General features: G+C 49.2%; 1 protein-coding gene across 1 annotated transcript in view; it reads right to left on the bottom strand.

Moving 5' to 3' along the window:
• atad1b (ATPase family AAA domain containing 1b) overlaps nucleotides 1-23669 on the bottom strand; it is a 41781-nt gene that overhangs the window by 12970 nt on the left and 5142 nt on the right. Inside the window, exons 4-5 of the mRNA XM_084322495.1 lie at nucleotides 21982-22102; nucleotides 21575-21775 (exon numbers count right to left, since the gene is read on the bottom strand). Of these exons, the coding sequence (XP_084178621.1) occupies nucleotides 21575-21775; nucleotides 21982-22102 (322 nt within the window). The remainder of the gene's footprint in view (nucleotides 1-21574; nucleotides 21776-21981; nucleotides 22103-23669) is intronic.

Consider the following 23669-nt stretch of genomic DNA (forward strand, 5'->3'; position numbering starts at 1 on the left):
ATTTATTGCAGCAAAAGGTACATAATATACTTCTCTATTTACTTTGGATGCGCTTATAAGGCAAAGGAATGTGCGTAGGCAAATCAATAATGAATGTCCATTCTCTGGTTACGCAGGAGGTAATTATACAACCTGAATCTTAGGGAATTATATCTATGGTACACTAGTAATATATAGCGGGAGATACTGGAAGGGTCCCCCCGGTTGTAAGGGGGGGGGGGTAGAGGATCTGTCGGTAGTAGAGAGTCTGGTCAACGATGACTAAGGAGACTCCAAGTACAGGAGACGGTGCAATAGTCTCTTGATCCACAGACGAATACAGCTGTTCTCCGTAGACTGTAGCTCCACAGTGAAGAAAGCTAGCCGGCCTCAGGCTCTCTGAGGCGCAGACTCGACTTGGCTCCTCACAGGGTAAATCCCACACGTGTAGGCGTCGGCGATTCTCCGCTCCATAAATCACAGGGCCAAAACAAATATAATCCAGCCGCAAAGGGCTATGTAGTCGTCGGGTAGATTAATCCAGTGTACATGTCCACACGGTTCTCGTCTAGGTCTCCTCGGGTGAAAGCGCCATGAAAGCAGCCCAGCCTGGATAAGCACCCTAGCTGATACGAGGAAGCGTTGGTGATGCTGGTCACTGTAGAACTTTAGCCGTACGATACACTATACACAAATAGACTATTACTGACCTAATAGAAATATGTCGCACTCGACGGTATAGCGCCAAACTCTGACAATTCAGTTATTAATTCGCACGCGGTCTCAATGCTCTATTTGGGGCCAAACAGGCCATACTTCACCGCACGTTGTATCGTGGGTGAGGCTTCAACTTATTGGGTAACTCTACTTCTGTATTCACCTGCGCCATATTTATATGCACGGTGAACAATCTAGTGCCAACCTCATTTCTGTCTCGTATCCCTGGGCAAGGCCGGGCATGTACAGACATGTCTTGATGGTGACTTTGAACCTGACTCCGGAGGCATGGCTCTGGCGCCTGTGGACCGCTGTCCAATAGGAGAATGAAATATTATGGTCTGTACTAGGCTAAAGGGACATTCCGTGTATATGTACAAGGAATATACAAGGGATATCAAACGATATACAAATACTATGCAATATATATCAATCAATAAATATATATATTCGGTTTAATCTGATCCTTTGTAACAGCCGCCTCCTAATTAGTCCCACCTAATTAGCTAAGCAGAGACAGATTAACCGCACTGTCCACTACTCAATGTCTGTTGTGAGGGGTCGGGCAGTTCACAAAGTCATGGGGTCATGGTCGTCATCGATAGTATCGGGGAGCCTTGGCAGTTCTATTATCCTCGCCACGGGTCGGGTGTAGATCCGTCCTTGGACGAGCACTTCGGCTGCTCGGACCTTTCCGTCGGCACCGGTGATCACTTTGCTTACGCGGCCAGCCGGCCACATAGCTCGGGGTAGTGACTGGTCGATAATCATGACGACTGTTCCTTCTGTCAAATTGTCTCTCTCTTTCACCCATTTCTGGCGGGTCTGTAGAGACGGTAGATAGTGGAGTAGGAAGCTGTTCCAAAACTTGTCAGCCAATACTTGACTGTACCTCCACATTCTTCGGCCGTTCGCTTCTTCAGGCCTGTACATTGTCTGTGGTAGCGCGGGGTCCAGCCGCGCCATCAAGAGTGTGTTGGGGGTGACTGGGTCGACATCTGCTACATCACTTGAGACGTAACCGAGGGGCTTTGAGTTCAATACTCCCTCGATCTCCGTGAGGACTGTCATTAGGACTTCTTCCGCCACGGTCTGGGCCCCAAGCACGGCGTACAGGGCTGTCTTTATTGAACGTACTTCTCGTTCCCAAGTTCCACCGAAGTGAGGTGCGTTCGGGGGATTAAACTGGAAGTCAATCTGGGATGGAGCGAGGTGGGTCTTAAGTTCTGGGCCCATAGCTTGGAAGCTCTCTCAGCTCTCTTTCGCCGCCTTTGAAGTTTGTCCCGTGATCAGACAATAATATAGACGGTTTGCCTTTCCGCTATGTGAATCTTCGGAAGGCCATAAGGAATGAGTCTGTGCTCATGGTTGGAAGGAGTTCTATATGCATCGCTCGGGTGGTCATGCATTTGAATACAATACCCCACCGCTTCTCGGTTCCTCTTCCTTTCTTTATATACAGCGGGCCGAAACAGTCCATACCGGTGGAGTGAAAAGGCTTGTCGCCGAGTCGGAGGCGACAGGGAGGTAGGTCAGCCATCCGGGGTATACTGGGCTGCGCTCGCCACTTACGACAGTCTAGACAGGTTCGCTGGAAGCGCCGCACTGCTTCTCTCCCTTGCAGTATCCAATAACGACGTCTGATCTCCGCGAAGACTCTCTCTGCCCCGGCGTGATGCACATCCTCGTCGTATTTCTTTATGATCAGCTCTGTGACCTTGTGTCGGCTGTTTAAGACTATCGGGTACTTGACGTCATCCGGTAAGTCTGGAGCTCTCCGCAGACGACCACCCACTCTGATGAGACCATGGGCGTCGCTCTCGGGGGCTAGGTGGAGCAGTCTGCTGTCTGATGGGACGGGCTTTGCTCCCTGTAGACAGTCTAGCTCATCGGGGAACGAGTCTCTCTGGGCTCGTTGTAGTAGAAGAAGTTCTGCTTCTTCGTAGTCAGCTGCTGTAATGTCAGTAGTGAGCTGAACCTCTGGGTGGTGCCACAGGAATGTCTTTAGCTGCGCACTCTCTAGGGTGAGGCAATCGTCTATGTCGGGGTCTGTGGAGACGAGTGTGTTCAATCCACAGAACATAGATTTCTTGTTTTCTGCCTCCTCTTTACTCGCTTCCCGTGGGGTGGGTGTAGGCCACTCTTCTTCCGGGAGCTTGAGGAACTCTGGCCCGTCACTGTATAGGTTGTGACGGGTGAGGTCATCCAGGGACATTCCCCGGGTGATGACGTCAGCTGGGTTGTGTTTTGTGTCCACATACCTCCAGCTTGCTACTTCTGTTAAATCTTGAATCTCTGTGACTCTGACTCCCACGAAGACCTTGTATCTGCACGAATCAGACCGGATCCATGTGAGTACTGTCGTGGAGTCTGACCACAAGATTGTTCTTTGCACCGGAATGGTGAGTTCACGTTGGATTAACGTGGCGAGTTGCGCTCCTGCTAGGGCTGCGCAGAGCTCTAGACGCGGGATAGATTGTTGCTTTCGTGGGGCTATTCTTGAGCGAGCCAGGATGAAAGCAGTATGTATTTCTCCTCCCTCCTCTCGGGCACGCAAGTAGGCCACCGAACCGTAGGCTACTTCGGAGGCGTCGCTGAAGACGTGCAGGTCCATCTGGCACGTCTCCGGCCTCACTGTGGGTGGGAAGTAGCTGCGGCGTATGTTGACACCTGGGAGTGAGCTGAGTTCCGTCTCCCACTCTCTCCATGTGGATGCAAGGTGTTCGGGTATGGGGTCGTCCCAGCCCTGGTCCTTGTCCCATAATGCTCTTACAATCATCTTTGCCCTGGTGGTGTAAGGTAGAATACATCCCAACGGGTCATATTGTCTGGCGAGTGTTCTGTATACACTCCGTCTGGTGGTCGGTAGTGCAGTCGACCTTCCCTGCTCCTTGGTCAGGGGTGTGTGTTTGTAATGGAGCGAGTCTGTTTTGAAGCGCCAGACTAGTCCTAATGTCATTTCTTGGGCTTCTCCTGGGATGGTCGCCATCCAGGTCTCGCTGCTTGCTGCCTTGTCCTCGGGGGAGAGGCTGCGCAATACTTGCGGGTCGCTGCTGGCCCACTGCCTGAGATCAAAGCCGCCTTTGATCAGGGAGGCGCGGAGCTTGAGTAGAAGGGCCTCGGCTTCTTCTGGCGTCGAGACGCTTTGCAGACAGTTGTCCACGTAGAAACTATTTCCTACACTTTGTCGGACCTCTTCATCAGCTGCTGGGTCCTCTGCAACGTGTTTTTGCAGTGCAAACGTAGCACAGCATGGGCTGCATGTGGTTCCGAAAGGGAGGACTTCCCATTGATAGATGGCTGGTTGCTCATCCCCGATCCTCTCTCCATAGGAACCGCAGCAGGGGCTTGTCCTCCTCCACTAGTCTCACCTGCAGGAACATCCCTTTGATGTCGCCGCTGATGGCCACCTTGTCTTGGCGGAAACATAGTAACACGCCTAGTAGAGAGGGGCCGAGTGTTGGGCCGGGCAAGAGCTCTTTATTCAGATTTTGTGATCCGATCTGGTAGCTGCAGTTGAACACAATACGATCCTTGCCGTTGTGGTGGACTTTGTGGTGCGGCACGTACCATGATTCGGTCGTCTGATCGGCCTCTTTAATGTCAATTTTCTTTATGTGTCCCGTTGTGATTAGCTTGTTAATCTCAGCGCGGTACACAGTCTCTTGAGCGGGGTCTCTGGCTAGGCGCCGCTCTGTGTTCAATAGATACCGCTCCGTCGCTTCTTTTGGGGCGTGGAAGGTAGGCATACCCTCTCGCCTCAGGAGTGGAGTTGCGTATCTCATCACTCCGTTGACTTTGACTCTCTTTGTCCCCTGCTCGAGGAGGGCTATAGCGTAAATGTCTTCCTTGGAACGAATGTCTTTCTTTTCGTTCTTAAATGGCATTGTCTCTAGTGTCCATAGCCTCTCGACATGCTGTAGGAGGGTGGTGTCTTCTTCTGTCACTCTGGAGTGGAGGCAGTTAGTGGCTGCTGTTCGGTTAAGAGACTTAGCGAGGGGGCCTTGTAATATCCATCCTAGGCGGGTCTCGACTGCTGCAGGACAGCCTCTGGGCCCTGTGTGGACCCGGTCTATCGGGACGATGAGGTCTGCATGGTCGGAGCCTATCAGCAGGGTCGGGGTGACACCGTCTATGAGCGGTATAGGTAGTTGACGCAGGTGCACATATTTATCCATCAGCTTGGCGATGGGGTAGGTGTACTGCGACAGGCCTATTTCTTGGCTGGTGAAAGCATTAGTAATCCTATACCGTCTCTCTGGCTGCCCGCTTGCTGCGATAGTGAAGGAGACATTCTCGCCCTTTATCGTCTTTAGATCTCTTCTTATTGTCCGAATCGTCATCTGGTTTTCGCTCCCCCGCAGCCCCAGCTGGGCCGCAGCGGACGTGAGGAGAAGGGTCTTCTCTGACCCGTCGTCAAGGACGGCGTAAGTGTCCATGACCTTATCTTGGTAACTCAGTGTTACGCGGACCACCTTTAAGAGCACCCGGGCGCCCCCGCTGCTGGCGGGGTCAATGTACATAACACTTGCCTTTGTGCTGCTTGAGGGTGCAGGCTTTCTTCTGTTACTGTCGTGTAGGACATCTAGGTGGGCTCTGTCACACCGATTACACCTCTTCTTTAAGCGGCAATCGGCTGCCATGTGACTGCGCGCACATCGGTAACAGCGTCGGTTGGACTTTATCCATTGACTCACCTCGTCGGCGGTCATCTTCTTGAACGTGTCACATTGTGACAACCAGTGTTCCTTTTCGCAGTACGGGCACACCATCTTCCACTTCTCTTTCATCGAGGGGGTACTGTGGTTCTTGCTGCTCGGTACTGATTCTGATTGGTGCATGACGGTCACCAATCTGCGGCCATCATTTGCTCTCCTAGGTCCCTCTCTGGAGCTTGGTGTGCTCCGCATGAACGTATCCAACCGTAGGCTGTTGACTTCTCTCGCCAGGAAGTCGGCTAGGTCTAGGAGGGATGGCTCGGGACCGTTAGGATCACGGTGGTCTCTTTGCCGCCTGAAGCGCTCTTGTCGGGCGGGCGGAAGCTTCTCTAAAATCCTCTCGACATTAGAGTTTGCGTACAGTTCGTGCATACCCTTTTCTCTTTGCGCCCCCAGCATCCCTACCAGGGATTGTACCTTGATAGACAGGTCATCTAGTGAGCGATTGTCTGTGGCTGGGGGTAGGCGGTCAATATGCCTTATCTCTTGTATTACGTAGTCCCATATGCGTCCATATCTTTGGTCGAGTGCTGCTAGAGCCGCTGTGTATGGGGTAGTAGAGGTGGCATAGGCCAGCGCTATATTGTGCGCTCGGGGCACCTGCTGTCTGATGGGACGGGCTTTGCTCCCTGTAGACAGTCTAGCTCATCGGGGAACGAGTCTCTCTGGGCTCGTTGTAGTAGAAGAAGTTCTGCTTCTTCGTAGTCAGCTGCTGTAATGTCAGTAGTGAGCTGAACCTCTGGGTGGTGCCACAGGAATGTCTTTAGCTGCGCACTCTCTAGGGTGAGGCAATCGTCTATGTCGGGGTCTGTGGAGACGAGTGTGTTCAATCCACAGAACATAGATTTCTTGTTTTCTGCCTCCTCTTTACTCGCTTCCCGTGGGGTGGGTGTAGGCCACTCTTCTTCCGGGAGCTTGAGGAACTCTGGCCCGTCACTGTATAGGTTGTGACGGGTGAGGTCATCCAGGGACATTCCCCGGGTGATGACGTCAGCTGGGTTGTGTTTTGTGTCCACATACCTCCAGCTTGCTACTTCTGTTAAATCTTGAATCTCTGTGACTCTGACTCCCACGAAGACCTTGTATCTGCACGAATCAGACCGGATCCATGTGAGTACTGTCGTGGAGTCTGACCACAAGATTGTTCTTTGCACCGGAATGGTGAGTTCACGTTGGATTAACGTGGCGAGTTGCGCTCCTGCTAGGGCTGCGCAGAGCTCTAGACGCGGGATAGATTGTTGCTTTCGTGGGGCTATTCTTGAGCGAGCCAGGATGAAAGCAGTATGTATTTCTCCTCCCTCCTCTCGGGCACGCAAGTAGGCCACCGAACCGTAGGCTACTTCGGAGGCGTCGCTGAAGACGTGCAGGTCCATCTGGCACGTCTCCGGCCTCACTGTGGGTGGGAAGTAGCTGCGGCGTATGTTGACACCTGGGAGTGAGCTGAGTTCCGTCTCCCACTCTCTCCATGTGGATGCAAGGTGTTCGGGTATGGGGTCGTCCCAGCCCTGGTCCTTGTCCCATAATGCTCTTACAATCATCTTTGCCCTGGTGGTGTAAGGTAGAATACATCCCAACGGGTCATATTGTCTGGCGAGTGTTCTGTATACATAAAATCCATTGACCCTCTCACACTGTCTCAATCCATATCCTCCGCCTTTCCCCCTGACTCCGCCCCCTCTAACCCCGACGACTATGCCCTCCTCCTCAACTCTACTCTCTCTGACTCCCTCGACTCACTGGCACCCCTGAAAACCATCACTGTCTCATTCACCACCTCCTCCCCCTGGTACACTCCGGAACTCCGCTCCATGAAGCAGACCGGCCGTCAACTCGAACGCCTCTATAAAAAAACCCGCCTCACCATCCACGCCGACCTCCACAAACAGCACGTCTCCTCCTACCGTGATGCACTCCAAGCTGCCAAATCTGCCCACTACTCCACCATCATCAACAGCAGCAACCGCAACCCCCGGACCCTCTTCTCCACTGTCAAGAAACTCTTACAACCCCCGGACAATAACTCACTCTCCTCCCCTGACCTCTGCAACTCGTTTCTCCTCTTCTTTAATAATAAAGTATCTTTAATCAACAGCTCACTGACTGCCCGCATCGCCAATTCCCCCACCCTCGCCCCCCCCACCAACATTTTTCCCCCACCTGACTCCATCCCTCCCACCCCTTTTACTGCCTTCGCCCCAGTTGACTCCTCCTTCATCATGGACCTCATGACTACCTCCAAGACCACTACCTGCTCCCTTGACCCCCTACCCACTACTCTCACCAAAGCCTGCCTCCCTGCTCTCATCCCCCACCTCACCGCCCTTTTCAACCAGTCACTATCCCTAGGCCACGTCCCCTCCCCCTACAAACTCGCCGCTGTCACCCCTGTCCTCAAAAAACCCACTCTCGACCCATCCACCCTCTCCAACTACCGCCCCATATCCAATCTCCCTTTTTTCTCAAAAACACTGGAACGTATTGCTGCCTCCCAACTCCACTCCCATCTCCAGTCCAACACCCTATATGAACCCCTTCAGTCTGGCTTCCGTCCCGCTCACAGCACCGAAACTGCACTGGTAAAGGTCATCAACGACCTCCTCATCTCCGCTGACTCCGGTGCCCTCAACATCCTGATCCTACTTGATCTTAGTGCAGCCTTTGACACAGTGTGTCACTCCATCCTCCTCCAAAGGCTGCACCAACTGGGTGTTGAGGGCACAGCACTTGACTGGTTCTCCTCCTACCTCACTGACAGACACCAATTCATCTCCCTCTCCGGCCACACCTCCCCCCCCTCCCCAGTTACACAGGGGGTCCCCCAAGGCTCAGTCCTAGGCCCCCTGCTCTTCATCTGCTACATTCTCCCCCTTGGTCACATCATCCGCAAATACCACCTCAACTTCCACTGTTACGCTGACGACACCCAAATATACATCAGTACACAATCCCCCCACAGCCCACCCCTCAGTCACATTGAATCATGCATCACCGAACTCCAAACTTGGATGACCCACAACTTCCTCAAACTCAACAGTGACAAGACTGAACTCCTCATCATTGGCACCAAAACCACCCTCACCAGATCCGGACCCATCACACTCACCATCAACGACTCCACCATCACCCCCTCCCCCCTAGTCCGCAACCTTGGTGTCCTCCTTGACCCCACCCTCTCATTTGACCCCCACGTCCGCTCCATCGTCAAAACATCCTACTTTCACCTCCGCAACATCGCAAAAATACGTCACTGCCTCTCCCCCCCCGCTGCTGAATCCCTCATTCACGCCTTCATCTCCTCCCGCCTGGACTACTGCAACTCCCTCCTCACTGGTATCACCTCCCGCTCCCTCCATAAACTGCAAATGGTCCAAAATTCAGCCGCCCGCCTCCTCACCAACACCCGGTCCCGCGAACACATCACTCCTGTCCTCCACTCCCTCCACTGGCTCCCGATCAAACACCGCATTAACTTTAAAACACTACTCCTCACCTTCAAAGCCCTCCACAGCCTGGCCCCCCCCTACCTGACTGATCTCCTTCTCCCCTACCGCCCAACCCGTTCCCTCCGGTCCTCCTCCACTGCCTCCCTCACTGTCCCGACATCCAAGCTCAAAAACTTCGGAGATCGGGCCTTCTCTCGCACTGCACCCCGACTCTGGAACTCCCTCCCCCAGTCCATCAGAGACTCCCCTACACTCTCCACCTTCAAAGCTCGCCTCAAAACCCACCTGTTCTCCCTTGCCTTCAACCCCCCCCACCCCTAAACCCCCCCCTCCCCTCCAACCTGATTGATATGTCTCTAGTCTTTTTTTTTTTGTGCCACCAGGCTGTCTCCCCCGTTCCCCCCATGGTCTCATGTTCCTTTGTTTTTGTTTCTTTGTTGTTTTGTTTTGTTTCTTTGCTTTCGCCTCTTTGTTTGTACCCCTGCTCCCGACTACTGTCAGCGACTTCGGGTTATTGAGAAGCGCTATATAAATTAAATGAATTATTATTATTATTATTACTCCGTCTGGTGGTCGGTAGTGCAGTCGACCTTCCCTGCTCCTTGGTCAGGGGTGTGTGTTTGTAATGGAGCGAGTCTGTTTTGAAGCGCCAGACTAGTCCTAATGTCATTTCTTGGGCTTCTCCTGGGATGGTCGCCATCCAGGTCTCGCTGCTTGCTGCCTTGTCCTCGGGGGAGAGGCTGCGCAATACTTGCGGGTCGCTGCTGGCCCACTGCCTGAGATCAAAGCCGCCTTTGATCAGGGAGGCGCGGAGCTTGAGTAGAAGGGCCTCGGCTTCTTCTGGCGTCGAGACGCTTTGCAGACAGTTGTCCACGTAGAAACTATTTCCTACACTTTGTCGGACCTCTTCATCAGCTGCTGGGTCCTCTGCGACGTGTTTTTGCAGTGCAAACGTAGCACAGCATGGGCTGCATGTGGTTCCGAAAGGGAGGACTTCCCATTGATAGATGGCTGGTTGCTCATCCCCGATCCTCTCTCCATAGGAACCGCAGCAGGGGCTTGTCCTCCTCCACTAGTCTCACCTGCAGGAACATCCCTTTGATGTCGCCGCTGATGGCCACCTTGTCTTGGCGGAAACGTAGTAACACGCCTAGTAGAGAGGGGCCGAGTGTTGGGCCGGGCAAGAGCTCTTTATTCAGATTTTGTGATCCGATCTGGTAGCTGCAGTTGAACACAATACGATCCTTGCCGTTGTGGTGGACTTTGTGGTGCGGCACGTACCATGATTCGGTCGTCTGATCGGCCTCTTTAATGTCAATTTTCTTTATGTGTCCCGTTGTGATTAGCTTGTTAATCTCAGCGCGGTACACAGTCTCTTGAGCGGGGTCTCTGGCTAGGCGCCGCTCTGTGTTCAATAGATACCGCTCCGTCGCTTCTTTTGGGGCGTGGAAGGTAGGCATACCCTCTCGCCTCAGGAGTGGAGTTGCGTATCTCATCACTCCGTTGACTTTGACTCTCTTTGTCCCCTGCTCGAGGAGGGCTATAGCGTAAATGTCTTCCTTGGAACGAATGTCTTTCTTTTCGTTCTTAAATGGCATTGTCTCTAGTGTCCATAGCCTCTCGACATGCTGTAGGAGGGTGGTGTCTTCTTCTGTCACTCTGGAGTGGAGGCAGTTAGTGGCTGCTGTTCGGTTAAGAGACTTAGCGAGGGGGCCTTGTAATATCCATCCTAGGCGGGTCTCGACTGCTGCAGGACAGCCTCTGGGCCCTGTGTGGACCCGGTCTATCGGGACGATGAGGTCTGCATGGTCGGAGCCTATCAGCAGGGTCGGGGTGGCACCGTCTATGAGCGGTATAGGTAGTTGACGCAGGTGCACATATTTATCCATCAGCTTGGCGATGGGGTAGGTGTACTGCGACAGGCCTATTTCTTGGCTGGTGAAAGCATTAGTAATCCTATACCGTCTCTCTGGCTGCCCGCTTGCTGCGATAGTGAAGGAGACATTCTCGCCCTTTATCGTCTTTAGATCTCTTCTTATTGTCCGAATCGTCATCTGGTTTTCGCTCCCCCGCAGCCCCAGCTGGGCCGCAGCGGACGTGAGGAGAAGGGTCTTCTCTGACCCGTCGTCAAGGACGGCGTAAGTGTCCATGACCTTATCTTGGTAACTCAGTGTTACGCGGACCACCTTTAAGAGCACCCGGGCGCCCCCGCTGCTGGCGGGGTCAATGTACATAACACTTGCCTTTGTGCTGCTTGAGGGTGCAGGCTTTCTTCTGTTACTGTCGTGTAGGACATCTAGGTGGGCTCTGTCACACCGATTACACCTCTTCTTTAAGCGGCAATCGGCTGCCATGTGACTGCGCGCACATCGGTAACAGCGTCGGTTGGACTTTATCCATTGACTCACCTCGTCGGCGGTCATCTTCTTGAACGTGTCACATTGTGACAACCAGTGTTCCTTTTCGCAGTACGGGCACACCATCTTCCACTTCTCTTTCATCGAGGGGGTACTGTGGTTCTTGCTGCTCGGTACTGATTCTGATTGGTGCATGACGGTCACCAATCTGCGGCCATCATTTGCTCTCCTAGGTCCCTCTCTGGAGCTTGGTGTGCTCCGCATGAACGTATCCAACCGTAGGCTGTTGACTTCTCTCGCCAGGAAGTCGGCTAGGTCTAGGAGGGATGGCTCGGGACCGTTAGGATCACGGTGGTCTCTTTGCCGCCTGAAGCGCTCTTGTCGGGCGGGCGGAAGCTTCTCTAAAATCCTCTCGACATTAGAGTTTGCGTACAGTTCGTGCATACCCTTTTCTCTTTGCGCCCCCAGCATCCCTACCAGGGATTGTACCTTGATAGACAGGTCATCTAGTGAGCGATTGTCTGTGGCTGGGGGTAGGCGGTCAATATGCCTTATCTCTTGTATTACGTAGTCCCATATGCGTCCATATCTTTGGTCGAGTGCTGCTAGAGCCGCTGTGTATGGGGTAGTAGAGGTGGCATAGGCCAGCGCTATATTGTGCGCTCGGGGCACCTTGAGGTGCTTCAGTAGGATAGCATACTTGTACGGTTCATCAGCTACATCGGACATCATTGTCTCTAAGCACATTCGTAGCTCCGTGTACTGTGCTCTGTTCTCGTGGGTGAAGTCCGGAAACGTCGGTGTGCCAATGTATGATGCCATGGATGGCTGGCACATCGGTGAGCGTTGGAAGAGAGGCCTCCTAGGCGAGTCTCCTCTTACGCCTCTTGGTGGGCTGGTACCTGCTGGATACCATGGCCCGCGTATCCAGGTGCTGTTCCTCGGGGCTGGTCGTGCGTCAAGCTCACCCGTGAATTGAGTCGGGGGTCTGTAGCGCAGAGCCGCGGGGGTAGAGCCTGGGCTGTACTGGACCTCCTGGTCCTGTGGAGTACTGTGCTGCTGTCGGGCTTGACTCTCCTCCTCTCCCTCTTCTTCTTCCTCTGGCAGGTCCTCTAGATCCTGTAGTCGTCTATTTAGCCTCTCCGCGGTGTAGACCGTTTCTTCCTTGTAGCTGGGTCTCACTTGGAGTTTGCAGACGACACAGTGGTGGTGGGGCTGATCTCGGACAACGACGAGAAGGCCTACCGGGAGGAGGTTGAGGTACTGGAACGCTGGTGCCAGGACAACAGCCTGCTCCTGAACATTGGTAAAACCAAGGAGCTGATCGTGGATTATAGGAGAGGACAGCAGGAGACACACACACCACTGAGGATAAACGGGGCTACCGTGGACAGGGTGAGCAGCTTTAAGTACCTGGGGGTCCACATCTCAGAGGATCTGACATGGTCAACACACATAGACTCAGTCGTAAAAAAGGCGAAGCAGCGCCTCTACCACCTGAGACAGTTAAGGAAGTTCAGAGTATCTGGGAAGATACTCCAGTCCTTCTACTCCGGAGCTGTAGAGAGCATCTTGACTGGAAACATCACTGCCTGGTATGGAAACAGCACGGCACAGGACAAGAAGGCCCTACAGAGAGTGGTGCGCTCAGCCGAGCGTACCACGGGTATTGCACTACCTCCCCTGCAGGTTCTATACAACAAGAGGTGCAAATCCAGAGCCTGCAGAATAATGAAAGACCCTCACCACCCCAACAACAGCCTGTTCCAGCTGCTGAGGTCAGGCAGACGCCTGCGAACCCCAGCTACTAGGACAGAGAGGCTTCGGCTCAGCTTCTTCCCCCAGGCCATCAGAGCCTTGAACACTGAACACTGAGTGCCACAGAACACTGAACTCTCCACACACAAGCACACATGAGCACACACACGACACGCACGCTGTACACGCTCGCACACTAGCAGCCACTTTAACATGAGCAAGCACACACTCATGCTGCACACGCCCACACTTATGGCCACAAAGGAAAGGTCACTTTAAAAATAGTATAGCAACAGTAACAGTGTATTGCACTACCAAAGGACCTAGCATGTCCTCCATGCTCTGTAAATAACTTATGTACAAATACCGAAATGCCCTACTATGTTACCTGTTTATTGCACAATGTTGTTTTATTGGATTCTATTATATGTTGTACTAGGGCTGGGCGATATAACGATAACGATAAATATCGCGATATATTTTAATAATCGATATCGAATATCGAAATAAAAAAAAATCGAAAAATAGTTTTTTTTATTTTTTAATATATATATATTTTTTGTGACCTGCAACAGGGCAGTTTTAAAACCAGAGACAGTGGACAGACTTGTCTTTCTTGCCTGCAACTTAAAGTAATGGCTTTGCTTGTCCAAATGACAATACTGACCAAATTGAGATTTATTTTTCTCTTGTCCATTTATTTTGTTTGCTTTCTAATTTAAAATACAGTTTGAAACCGTCTGTACACAGTAGGCTATGTGTTCTAGCAGAACTAGACTCCAGTCACGAGTCACGGTGCACATGTGCGGTGGTTTGTCCACCAAAAAAGCGCCAAAAGATCGAAAATAAACTAGCAGAGCCAGAACTGTTCAACTCCCCTGGAGCCACAGCCAGCAGAGAAGCCGGTTTACTTTCGCTTTTAAACCAGCTGCAGCCTGAGAACTGGAGTGTGAGGGGATGTAACACTAAAGATGGCGGCAATGACAAAGAATTGCTGCAAAATAAACATACATCTGTTGTTAAAAAAAAAAAAATAATAATTGTAATACTTAACAATAACAATTCGATAATTATCGATATCGAGAAATATGATAACATTATCATATCGTTATCGCGATATGATTTTTTTCCATATCGCCCAGCCCTATGTTGTACTACTGTATTGCACATCGTTGCGGGCAAGACCACCCGCATTTCATTGTATACTTGTATGCCGTGACAAATAAAACTCTTGACTTGACTATTGTTTTATTCCATATTAATGAACGGATCAAGATCCCCGATCGACTCTGCAGATTTACCCGCCAGATTTAAATCGGCGACATGCAATACCGGCCAGATCCTCTTAGGGGCGCCATCGCTCCACTGCAGTATCATTGAGGCCGAATGGGACATTTTTTTCTTTTTACTGTCTAGGGCGTTTCATATGAGCCTGGATCCCAGCCGAACATCCTCCATCTTTGATTACGTTATGGAACGCAGATTTCAGCCTGGAATAATGGGATTTATGATCAGCCAATGGACATATCGATCTACCAGATGCCGATGAATAATGGGGAAATGCTGCCGGCGATCACATGGGCTGACGGTAGGATACTATTCACCCAAATTACAGCCGGATTGGACATTGTTGTAACACGCAAGCGATCGATCAGTGAATGTGGCTACTTGAACGCACACTGTATTGCTAATCAATAATACTAATCGGCGCCCCCCGCCGCCCCCATTTCATCCATAGATGCTCTGTAATAGTCCGGATGCTAAGCAGTTTGTTTTAATTCATTCGTATATATACACAACAGAAATGGCGTTTGATATAACGTGACTAGCCTTTAGCCTCATATCTAGCTTCCCAGAAAAAAGACGAGACGAAAACTGCTATAAAGTTTATATTCACGACGCTATAAAATGACAACCAACCGATGGATTTTTATTTTCTTTAAGCCATTATGAAGGCACGGTTTATGCACTCAAGTGACAATGAGAATGGACAGATAGCAATACTATAAAGTATATATATAGCCGTTAGAAAGTACATTGGTTTGTTTACAAAGCGTTGTCCTCCAGCCACATATTACACTGCAAGCCGTGGTCGTCAATGTGTTAAAGGAACACGCCAACATTATGGGAAATGCACTTACCGTCTTCTCCAGAGTCAGACAAGAAGATAGATACCAATTTCCTCTCTGTGCGTTGAGTAGAAAGTTATCTGGCTGCAAGCTAGCCTAGTTTGGCACAAATGAATAGAAGCGGACACGGACCAGCTAGCCTAGGTGTTTACAAAAAACACCCCTCCCAGAGTTTTAAGCTAGGCTAGTAGTCCATATCTGCTTCCATTAATTTGTGCTAAGCTAGGCTAGTGTGTAGCCGGAGAAGACGGTAAGCGCATTATAATATATAATAATATAATAATATAATAATGCAGGACCTGTCGCAGAGGTCTTTATTCGGCATGCAACGACACTCAATGTTTTAGCGGCACACACAGTGGTTAGTTTTTAACACACACACCGGAACACACACGCATGCATTGTCTTTAGGATCGCCGATGCGATACTCCTCTGCACTTAACCCATCCCGTCGTCCTTCCCCCCAAGGGCAGCCGGGAGCAGACGAGGGCTGTGGCGTGAGCCACGCCCGGGGACCATCCAAGTGCTCCTGCCCATCTTCGTCACGGACGCGACAGCGTTAGCGATCTGTTGTTGTGCATGTTTTCCATTGGGTTTCTCTTATCGGGGGGGGGGGGGGGAACCCTTGCGAGCACGGAGAGAACATGCAAACTCCACACAGAAAGGCCTGGTCACCTGGAAGAGACGGTATCCCACCAGAAATGTACCTTTCTTGTTGGGACATAATTGGACCCTTATTACTAAATATGATCTTATACTCAGTCAAGGAGGGGAACTTCCATAAGAATGACAATATTGCACTCATAACAGTCCTCCTTAAAAAAGACAAAGACCCCAACGAGTGCGGTAGTTATAGACCTTTAAGCCTCCTCGGAACCGATATCAAACTGTACTCTAAGGTATTAGCCATCAGATTACAAAAGCATATGACGTCTTTAGTTCATCCGGACCAAACTGGCTTCATAAGAGGCCGCCTGATCACTGATAACATAAGACGAATACTGCACGTACTAGATGCCGACAAGGACGACACCATACCTAAGGCGATGCTGTCCCTGGATGCTATGAAAGCCTTTGACAGGCTGGAATGGTCGTATCTATGGGCAGTATTAGAAAGGATGGGGTTAGGAAAAGGATTCATTGATATGATTAAAGTATTATACAAAGACCCATCGGCCATGATTACAACAGGTACAATCATCTCCAAAATATTTCCGGTATCACGCTCAGCCAGACAGGGTTGCCCTCTTAGTCCCGGACTATTCAATCTATCATTAGAGCCTTTAGCACAATATATAAGACAATCGTAAATCAAGGGCACACAACATAAAATTAGTTTATATGCGGACGACGTAATATTATTCATGCAAAACCCCAACACCACATTGCCTCATCTGCTCAAGTTGATTGAGAAATTTGGTGATTTATCGGGATTTAAGATAAATTGGCCAAAGTCGGCTTTCCTTCCACTTAACACCCCTGCAAAAAAAGATATAACCCTCCCAGGAGAGATACCTATGGTAAAACATTTTAGATGCTTGGGAGTGGAAATATTCCCCACCATAAGACAAACGGTGAAGCACAATTACACAAAAATCCAAAACAAAATCAAAGACGACCTTGATAGGTGGGCAAAACTTAAAAACTCAGTACAGGCAGCACGGATATCAATAGTTAAGATGGATGTACTACCTAGAATCAACTTCTTCAGTTCAATGCTACCGTTACCCCCTCCAGAGGGTTACTGGAAAAGATTACACTCCTCCACATACAAATTTATTTGGAATAACAAACCACCATGTATAAAAAGATCCACCGCACAGAGAAATAAAGCAGACGGTGGCATGGCATTTCCAGATTTTTTCCACTATTTTAAGGCGTACACATTAAGACCATTGACAACATGGTTTGATCCTTAAGCATTAGTATCCTGGAGAAAATTAGAAGAAAACATAGTAGCCCCACATAGACTGAAGGACATAGCATACACTAAACTACCAATCAAGCACTGTGAACGGAAATTTGGCCCCATAATTACTCATGCGATCCGGATATGGCGTGAAACACAAAAAAAATATCCTAACCCACATAAATGGCACAATCATACTCCCTTATTCAATAACAAGGCACTCTTAATTGAAAAACGACCTATAAGATTCCCTATATGGGAAGAGCAAGGCATACACTCATTAGGGGATGTTTTTAACAAACAGGGTTTTTGTAGTTATGGAGAAATATGCAAAAAAATTATCTCACCAAGTCCACATGGCTTTTTTACATACAGTTACGGCTATGTTTGAAGTCTCACGGTGTTCCATTAGACATACCAATTGAACACCACAGATACCACAAATTCTTCTATGAAAGAGAGACATCGAGAGGTTTTGTTTCAGATTTTTATCATCAATTACTAACGTCCTCGTATGAAACCCTCCAACTAGACTCTGCCTGGAGGAGGGATATACCAGACCTGGAAAGTGACTTTGATTGGCAAGGAGCTTGGGCAAATGTCCGACTTACATCAAGGAACCCGGACCATCAACAAATCAATCTTAACTATATTCACAGGACATAAGATAAGATAAGATAAGATATTCCTTTATTGATCCCCTTGGGGAAATTCAGGCATCATAGCAGCATGGGGGGGAGGGGGGAGGGGTACAGGTAGTAAAACAACACAGTATACAGGTAGTAAAAGACAACACAGGCAGTGTAAACAATTTGATCAATATGGTCAATATAATTTACTATCTGACTAGCTGAGGAATATTCACATTATTCACAGTGTCACATGAGGTGCAGTATGCAAGAGGTAGTGTTATAATAATTTACTATCTACTGAGTATACATTAATCAAAGTACCAGGGTAGTCTACTTTGTCCCCCTTGGGTTCCTATAAGTCCCAGGTCAATGTCTGGTAGCAGAGACATACTTGACTCCTATAAGACTGAACAGAATGGGTCTTAAACAAGACTCCAAATGCTCCCAATGTACAAATGGGGACGAAGGGACATTTATGCACATGTATTGGGACTGCCCACCAGTTAAGACATTCTGGAAAGATGTGACCCAACAATTATCAAAACTCGTATCTTGGAATATACCTGTACACCCCTCTGTATTACTATTGAATGATGTTTTTGAGTTTGCAGTAAATCCACAGCTAAAGAGATTGGTTTTATCGGGTATCACAGTAGCTAAAAAGCTGATCGCATCACGCTGGTTTCAACCGGAAAAAATTTGCCGGAAAGTTTGGTTACTTACATATCTCGATGTGATTTATCAAGAAATATCTACAGCAAGAATTCTGGGTCTCAATGAATCCAAAATGTCAATGTGGTTAGAAGTGGTGGAGAGAATAAAAGCTAGCTTATAATGGTAGTGTCTGGTTAGGAGCGAGGGATAATGGAGGTACTATCCAAGAAGGGGTCCGGGAGGGGGGGGTTCGAGCTGGAGCATATGTGTGTAGGTTTTTAGATAACAGGTATTAGGGGTATATCCTATATAAGACAATTAACTAAAACGTGATTTAATTGGATGTGCACTGACAACTAATGCTTGTATATCTTATCGTGTGTTGTCATGTTTGTATATGTGTTTGTTTAAAAAATAATAAAAAAAATATATATAGAAAGGCCTGGTCAAGCAGGCGGTTAGGTGGCCGAGCGGAGATTGCGTTCGTCACCAACCCCGGAGCTGTGAGCTGGATTCGCCTGTTCGAATCCAGCTCACAGCTCCGGGGTTGTCACCAGCTTGGCTGGCCGTCTGCACTAATACAATTGGCTGTATTAGAGGGTGGGAGAAGCTGGCGGGGTGGGTCCGGGTCGTTGTAAACAGCGACTCCTACAGTTCGGTCGGGGCGCCTGCTAAGCACGGATAGGACTTGAGGGGGATAGTGTGATCCTCCCACATGCTACGCCCTCTCGATGAGAATCCGCGCTGCCAGGTGAAAAGAAGCGGTGATTGGCTGGACGTGTGTCGGAGGAAGCACGTGGTAGCCTCCACTCTCCCAGATGAATGACCACAAGGTGGCGCGATACAACGTAAGGAGGACAGTGTCAGAGGCCAAACGGCGCTACAGGGATAAAATTGAACTCCAGTTTGAACAAGCTGACTCTAGAGCTATGTGGCAGGGGCTCAAAACGATGACAGACTACAAAGGCGCCTCCCTCAAACTGAACAGTGACATCTCCTTAGCAAATGACCTCAATACCTTCTATGCGAGGTTTGATGCTGGTAATAACAACACCAGCTCACAAGCCACGGCAATGGGGGGGGGGGGGGTCGGCTGCTGATGGAGGCGCAGTGTTCAGGGTAACAGAGCATGAGGTGAGGCGGACCTTTAAAAAAGTGAATATCAGGAAGGCAGCAGGTCCGGACGGCATCCCCGGCCGCGTCCTAAAAGTCTGTGCCGACCAACTGGCCCCAGTATTCACTGACATATTTAACCTGTCCTTAGAACAGGCTGTCATCCCCACCTGCCTGAAGAAGTCCACTATTATCCCTGTACCCAAAAAATCCAAGCCTGCTTGCCTCAACGACTACCGCCCTGTAGCTCTCACCTCCATAGCCATGAAGTGCTTTGAGAAGCTAGTAAAGGGCTACATCTGCTCCTCCCTCCCCATCAACACCCCCTGCAATTTGCATACCGCCCCAACAGGTCCACGGAGGACGCCATAGCCCATGTGCTGCACACAGCAGCATCACACCTGGACAAGAGGCAGGGGAACTATGTGAGAATGCTATTCATCGACTACAGCTCGGCATTCAATACCATAGTCCCCTCCATACTCATAACCAAGCTCAGGGACCTGGGCTTGAACTATGACCTCTGCCAGTGGGTCTTGGACTTCCTGACTGGCAGACCCCAGGTGGTGAGAGCAGGCAACTGCACCTCCTCATCCATCACCCTCAACATAGGGGCCCCCCAGGGCTGTGTTCTGAGTCCCCTCCTCTACTCCCTGTACACACACGACTGTGTGGCTCAGCGGAGTAGCAATACAATCATCAAATTTGCTGACGACACAGTGGTGGTGGGCCTGATCTCTGCCAACGACGAGAGGGCCTACCTGGAAGAGGTCAAGGTCCTGGCGGGATGGTGCCAGGAAAACAGCCTCTCCCTGAACGTCAGCAAAACAAAGGAGATGATTGTGGACTTCAGGAGGTCGGGGGTCAAGGACTACAGCCCCCTCAGCATCGACGGGGCACCGGTTGAGAGAGTCAACAGCTTTAAGTACCTCGGAGCCTACATATCCGAGGACTTGACATGGACCACACACATTGACAGTGTTGTGAAGAAGGCACGACAACGCCTCTACTTCCTCAGGCGCCTAAGGAAGTTCCAAGTCAGTCAGAAGATCCTTAAGAACTTCTACTCATGTACAATAGAGAGCATCTTGACCGGCAACATCACCTCCTGGTTTGGGAATAGCACTGCACAAGACCGAAGCAGACTACAAAGAGTGACACGTTCAGCCGAACGCACAATTGGAGGGGGGCTCCCCACCCTCCAGAACATTTACAACAAGCGTTGCAAGGGCAAGGCTAAGAGAATCATTAAAGACTCCAGTCACCCGAACAACTGCCTCTTTGAACTGCTGCGGTCAGGCAAGCGATACCGGAGTCTCAAGGCGAGCACAGAAAGACTCAGAAGAAGCTTCTATCCCCAGGCCATCAGGCTGCTAAACGAACAATGAACACTACACAACAACAACCACCAAACGCACATAGCACACACATCCACACGCACACACTCACTTTAAACAAACACACTGTAGCACCCACTCCACACACTTTATAGCACACACCCACTTTAAACAAACACACTGTAGCACCCACTCCCCACACTTTATATTTATTGATGAAGGATTGCACTACAACTCGTACACCTTACTGTAAATTGTACCTAAATTGTACCTCATCCCATTTCTGCTTTGCACTATATAGTACTGTACATTAGTACACTGCATAGTATTGTATATTATATGGTAACTCAGAACATTGTACATATGTCTATACCGAACACTGTGACCTCATTTTCTTCTTCTAAATTACATGCTATACTATGTTATTTGATACTATCTTGTCTAGCACAGTCTCTGGAGCGTAACAGTAAGAAGCATTTTGTATGAAAGTATTCTGTACTTCTGTATGACAACTATTAAAGAAACTTGAACTTGAAACTTGATCTGACTGTGGGGGGTAAGTGCGCAGCGACCAGGAAGGGACTGGGAATTGGCATACGACTAACATTGGGATGGGAGAAAATCTGAGGAAAATTGAGGGGGAAAAAGATCAATAACAAAAAAAAAAAAGGCCTGGTCACCCACCTGGGTACCTGGCATCGCGGAAACCTGGTCCCCAAGCGGGAATCGAACCCTGGACCTTCTTGCTGTGAGGCGACAGTGTTACCACTACGCCACCGTGCCACACATAATGTTGTTCCTTTTTGTGTGCGTGTAATGTTACATTACCTATCTCGTCAATGAAGATGATGGAAGGCTGTAGCTTGATGGCCAGAGAGAACACAGCGGCAGCTAGCTTCTGTGATTCGCCGTACCACTTGTCTGTCAAAGTAGAGGGCTGCAGGTTGATGAAGCGGAAGCCGGCCTCCTTGGCTGTTGCCTTGGCGATGAGCGTCTTCCCGCAGCCCGGGGGGCCATAGAGCAGCACCCCTGTAACCACGGCAACAAGGTTATTAGGTACAGGTATAATATAATATTGAGTATAATGCAATCTGGTTATGAGTTTTTACCGTAATAGCCATTTTCTTATAAAGTAATAGTCATTTTCCTATAACGTATACGTATTAGTACTTAGTATTATTATAGTATTATCTTGATATGAACCAGTGGAAACTATTTCCAACATGTCTCCTCACCTTTAGGCGGCTGCAGGAGTCTAGAACCTTCAAACAAGTGTCTCTTCTGGATAGGAAGGATCACTGTATCTTTCAGTTCAGTTATGACCTCATCCAAACCCGCTATGTCACGCCATGTTATCTAGAGAGAGAGAGAGACAGAGAGGGGAGATAGGAAGAGAGAGAGAGAACCTATTTCATTCAAAGGGAAGATATTGATTTACATGTGTATATAATATATATCGTATTTTCTTTTATATAATCGTATCTCCTGTGCTGGCACAAGCACTAACATAGTGTGGAGTGGAGAGATTACACATAATAACAAATATACATTAGCTATAGTATATATATATAGTGTAGCTCAGCAGCTGTAACAGAATAATTGTATTATTTACGTTTCAACAGCGTCAAAATATTAATTATAATTGTCATCTAATAATATATTCCATTACTTTTCCTGATATTTTAGTTTTTTGCCATGGTATCGGTACCGTAATACTTGGTATCAGCATCGAAGTCAAAATGTTGGTATCGTGGTAACACTAATGCCGAGTGGGTCCACCAGGTTATTTATGATTTCGAATTGGATAACTGAAAACAGACTAAAATTAAATGTAGCAAAAAACAAAATGTCTTATACTCGGCTCTAAATATGCCTTAAAGTGGAAATGAAGCAGTGAACAATGTGATCCTAGTTTGTTTGTTGTGTACCTTGTGTAAGACAGGGTTCTATAATCAAATGTGAAATCTATCTTATTTGTCTGAAAAATCAAATATAATATCCCTGTTTTCAACATGGGCGCCGCCATTTTGTTGCTGACGTCATGGGGTTTGTTTGGTGTATACACTGCTGGTTAGCTGCCTATAGTGAATGGGTCAGTCGGTAAATAAAATGTTGCCTACAAAACAACGGGACCGCGGTGGTTCTGTTTGTATTGCTCCTGGCTGTTCAAACGAATTTTACCATGTGAGAGAGAGGAAAGTTGGTTAATTTCCACAAACTACCAGTGAAAAAAACAGTGTTGTTGGCATGTTGGCTCAGGCTGGCTGCACTCAGGCGGCGTGATCAGCCTGTTGGACAGGGAATGAAGATCCCCAGAGAACACTTCATTGCCTCGGATTATGTTGTTGGGGGTGGAAGGTTTGTCCAGAAGACCACTAATCAGCTGAAGCCTGATGCGGTTCCCTCGGTCTTCGACAGACAGACCAGCGTTAGCTCTCGGGAGCGATGGCTAGCTGGTTAGCACCAGCCGGGGACCGGCGTTAGCTCTCGGGAGCGATGGCTAGCTAGTTAGCACCAGCCGGGGACCGGCGTTAGCAACCGGGAGCGTCGCGGAGCATTCAGCCTGCTGGCTACCTAGATCCACTTCAACCAGCCGAGCGTCGGGAGCTCCAGCAGCTTGTCGATGTGCTAATAGCCTGGAGTAGGGCTGCAACTAATGACTAATTTGGTAGTCGACTAATCTGCCGATTATTTTTTCGATTAGTCGACTAATCGAAAACCAATGTAAACAACAAAAAAAAAAAAAAAAAGGATGTTTTTTTTTTGTTTTTTTTATTACCTATCTTTGTGAAAGTGGCTTCTCAGCTCTGGTCCAGCTGAAGACAGAGCAGAGGAACAGATTGGACATTGAGCATGACCTCAGAGTTGCTTGTCTACCATCACCCCAGACTTTGAGACTCTTGTCAGGACCAAACAACAACAT

The sequence above is a fragment of the Notolepis coatsorum genome, assembly GCF_963971535.1.
Source record: "Notolepis coatsorum genome assembly, chromosome: 10".
Classification (NCBI taxonomy): Eukaryota; Metazoa; Chordata; class Actinopteri; order Aulopiformes; family Paralepididae; genus Notolepis; species Notolepis coatsorum.